General features: G+C 37.1%; 1 protein-coding gene across 1 annotated transcript in view; it reads left to right on the forward strand.

Annotated features, from left to right (window-relative positions):
• LOC106872354 (myosin heavy chain, striated muscle) overlaps positions 1-4,014 on the forward strand; it is a 99,292-nt gene that overhangs the window by 79,859 nt on the left and 15,419 nt on the right. Inside the window, 3 exon segments of the mRNA XM_014919319.2 lie at positions 1,566-1,811; positions 2,317-2,513; positions 3,374-3,506. Coding sequence (XP_014774805.1) covers positions 1,566-1,811; positions 2,317-2,513; positions 3,374-3,506 — 576 coding nt within the window.

A 4,014-nucleotide genomic window follows, 5' to 3' on the forward strand; every position in this document is an offset into this window, starting at 1 on the left:
ACAGTCCTTTATAGCACAAATGCTGCAATTCTGAATTTCATTCCTAATTTTTGAAATAAAAATGGTTTATTTAGCAATCATCTGAGAATATACTTTCACTGTCACTGCTAAAATCAAAGTAATCTTAACATATGAATATTGTCAAATGATTGCTTACTTAATTAGTTAATTAGGCATGAAATTCAGAGATACACAGTGTGTATGCACATGTGTGTGTGTGTGTGTGTGTGTGTGTGTGTGTGTGTGCATGAGTGTTCATGAATGAGTATGCATTCATAGTCATACATATATATATATATATATATATATACATAGATTCATTCATGACACTAACAAAACCAAAATGGCTACTATAATATAATATACACCACAAATAGAACCATTTAATTTAAACAGTTCTTTTTGTTTATTATTATTCTTTTTCTTTTCTTCTTTTCTTTAAATTGCATGTATTAACAAAAGCCATCAAACGTTTTGCCTTTTAGCCACCAGGTGGCCATGGATTAATGAATTATTGCATGAAATTGCTTGTTTGTTTATTTCTGTTATCATGGCCTGTTTATATATTTCAATTTGTTTCTCTCTGTAAAACAAATGATAATGACAACATTGGGTCACTAATGAAGCAGATATTGTGACTCTGGGTAGATTTTTATCAACCTCAACACATGATCTTATTAAACAGAAGTCCCTCACTGTATTAGATGCACACCACTGCTCATCTCTCTTGGACCAGGCATAAGGATTCATTTTCTCAGTTGCTTCTGGCAATTTTCACAAAAATGTGTTTTCATGAGGTTGATTAAAGCTTTGACCTTGTCTGAAAATCTATTGGTCATTGACTACAGCAATGGTTGCAAAGAGGGTCTATACCATCTCTCTAGAGGGATGTCAAGAGTCATGAAGGGAACAATGACTGATTTATTTAAATCTAATTACAGCTAATACCTGTAGGACATAAAAGTATAAAATTCTAAAAGTTGTGAGATGTAGAATGTATCCAAATATTTTGGATGTCCAGTAATTAAAAGTTGGGAAACTACTCAAAACTCTGGACTACATGAACAGGAAAAACTCTGGTATTAAACAGGGCTCCATATTAGGGCCTACCAATCTAAGCTTATACGTGCCAAAATACTAGATCATCATCATCATCACATGTACTGTTGCTATTAAGGACCATTTGCACCTTTCATTTGCAAGATTTTAGGGGGATTTTTTTTATGCAAGGCAACACTCAGTATTAGATGTTTTTTATTGTCATGTGAATAGGCTGGAGTAATGTTAAAGGAAGTGCATTGCCCAAGAGCACAACATGCTGTTCGAACTTGGAAATCGAACCCTCTGCTGTACTGTTCTGAGCCCCAAAGCATAACCACTCTGCTACATGCCTTTACAAAGTACCTAGTTGTGGTGTTGAACAGGACAGAGAGTTCCGCCTTGCCAACTAAGGATAAGATATTTAGCCGAATGTAGATCTGGTCCTATTGATGTTGATGTTAGTGCTGTTGATGATGATGAGTATAAGGATGATAGTACTGATGATGATGTTGTTGCTGTTGTAGGGATGTTCTGATAAGATGAGCAAACAAATGGAAGCCCAGCTTTCTGAACTCAACAGCAAGATTGATGAACAAGCCCGCAGCGTAAGTGAACTCACATCGCAGAAGTCCAGGCTGCAAGGAGAGAACGCTGATCTGACCAGGCAACTGGAAGAGGCTGAACACAACGTTGGTCAATTGACAAAACTGAAGAACAACCTCAATCACCAGCTTGAAGAAGCCAAACGCACTGCTGAAGATGAAGGAAGGGTAAGTATAATGGACAAATGTGTTAATAAAGGCAACCACACAAGCTTTCCAATGCACACTCTAGTATATGTATGTGTGCATGTATATATATATATATATATATATATATGTGCACCATATACATATAGAATTATACACACATACACTCACACACACACACACATATGCACATATACATACATGCATATATATATATATACATACATAGAATCTATATATATATAGAGAGATATATAAAATACATTTATATGTATGTATATATATATGCATACATACATACATATATATATATATATATATGATCATCATCATGTATATATACGCACACACACACACACACACACAAACATAAATATATTCATCCATAACCAAAAGTGATTCACTCTTCTCATCTTCCCCTTCTTTCTTCCTCTAATTGCCATTCTTTCTCTGCCTCTCACTCCTTCACTCCTCCTCTCATATATACTCCCTCTCTCTCACTTCCCATTCTTCTCATCCTCTTTAGCTCCGTGTCAAATTACAAGCTGAAGTCCGAAACCTCAACGCTGATATCGATGGTATTCGTGAAACCCTTGAAGAAGAACAAGAATCCAAATCTGATCTTCAGAGAGCCCTGTCCCGCGCTAATGCTGAAGTACAACAATGGAGGTCCAAGTTCGAGAGTGAGGGTACTGCCCGTGCTGATGAACTTGAGGATGCTAAGTGAGTACTGCACTGAGAATACTCCTGTTTGTGGCACACAGTAGATGTGAGTGTGAGTGTGTGTCTGTGAGTGTGAGTGTGTTTCTGTGAATTTGTCTTCATGTTTCATTAATTTACACATACATATGTGTGTATGTGTAAATTAATGATTGACAAGGCGTAGAAGTCGCTGTGTGGTAAGTAGCTTGCTTATAAACCATATGGTTCCGGGTTCAGTCCTACTGCGTGGCACCTTGGGCAAGTGTCTTCTACTATAGCCTCGGGCCGACCAAGGCCTTGTGAGTGGATTTGCTAGACGGAAACTGAAAGAAGCCTGTCATATATATGTATATATATGTGTGTATGTGTGTGTATATGTTTGTGTGTCTGTGTTTGTCCCCCCCAACATCACTTGACAACTGATGCTGGTGTGTTTACGTCCCCATAACTTAGCAGTTTGGCATAAGAGACCGATAGAATAAGTACTAGGCTTCCAAAGAATAAGTCCTGGGGTCGTTTTACTTGACTAAAGGCGGTGCTCCAGTATGGCCACAGTCAAATGACTGAAACAAGTAAAAGAGTAAAAGAACAGGGGTCATGCAATTACTTTCATTAGTTTACATCAAAGTATGGGCCAACACAAGGTTTTAAAAAGTGACATTCTCCCAAGATTCCACAAGATCAAATTGAACCCAAGATCTCATGCTTGTGAAGAAAACTTTATTATCACTTAACCATACTGTATATATTGCATGTGAGTGTGTGTGTGTATCTGTTTGGCTGTCTGTCTGTCTTTCTCTGTCGATAGTTCTGATCTGACATTTGCTGAACTTTGTTGAACCTTGTTGACTGAAACATTTATTCACCTTGTATTTGTCCAGACGCAAACTCCAGGCCAAATTGAGCGAAGCTGAACAACTGATCGATTCCTTACAGAGCAAATCTGCTGCATTGGAGAAAGCCAAATCTCGTTTGCAGGGAGAACTTGAAGATATGATGATTGATGTTGAAAGGGTAAGTGTATATAAACATACATACACACAAGCACACACACACATTCAGATAGATTTTGAGCAGATGAATGCGGTAATCTACATACACACAGAGACGCACACATATATATGTATGAATTACTATATATGTGGAGGTGCATGTCTTAGTGGTTAGGGTGTTAAACTCATGATTGTAAGATTGTAGTTTCGATTCTTGGACCAGGCGACGCATTGTGTTCTTGAGCAAAACATTTCATTTCATGTTGCTCCAGTCCACTCAGCTGGCAAAAATGAGTAATTCTACAACAGACTGGTGTCCCATTCAGGAAGAAATGTATATGCCAGAGAAGCTAGGAACTAGCCCTACGTTTCTTACAGAACAATGTGGACTAACCATATATGTATATATTAATGATGGTTTTTTTATGTTCAGCTGTGAACAGTTCAATGATGGCTTAGCAGGTTGAAACTTTGAACTTGTCAACAATATTCTTGTATAAGAATAATATATATATATATATATATATATA

Source organism: Octopus bimaculoides, chromosome 29, assembly GCF_001194135.2.
Source record: "Octopus bimaculoides isolate UCB-OBI-ISO-001 chromosome 29, ASM119413v2, whole genome shotgun sequence".
In the NCBI taxonomy this organism is placed as follows: Eukaryota; Metazoa; Mollusca; class Cephalopoda; order Octopoda; family Octopodidae; genus Octopus; species Octopus bimaculoides.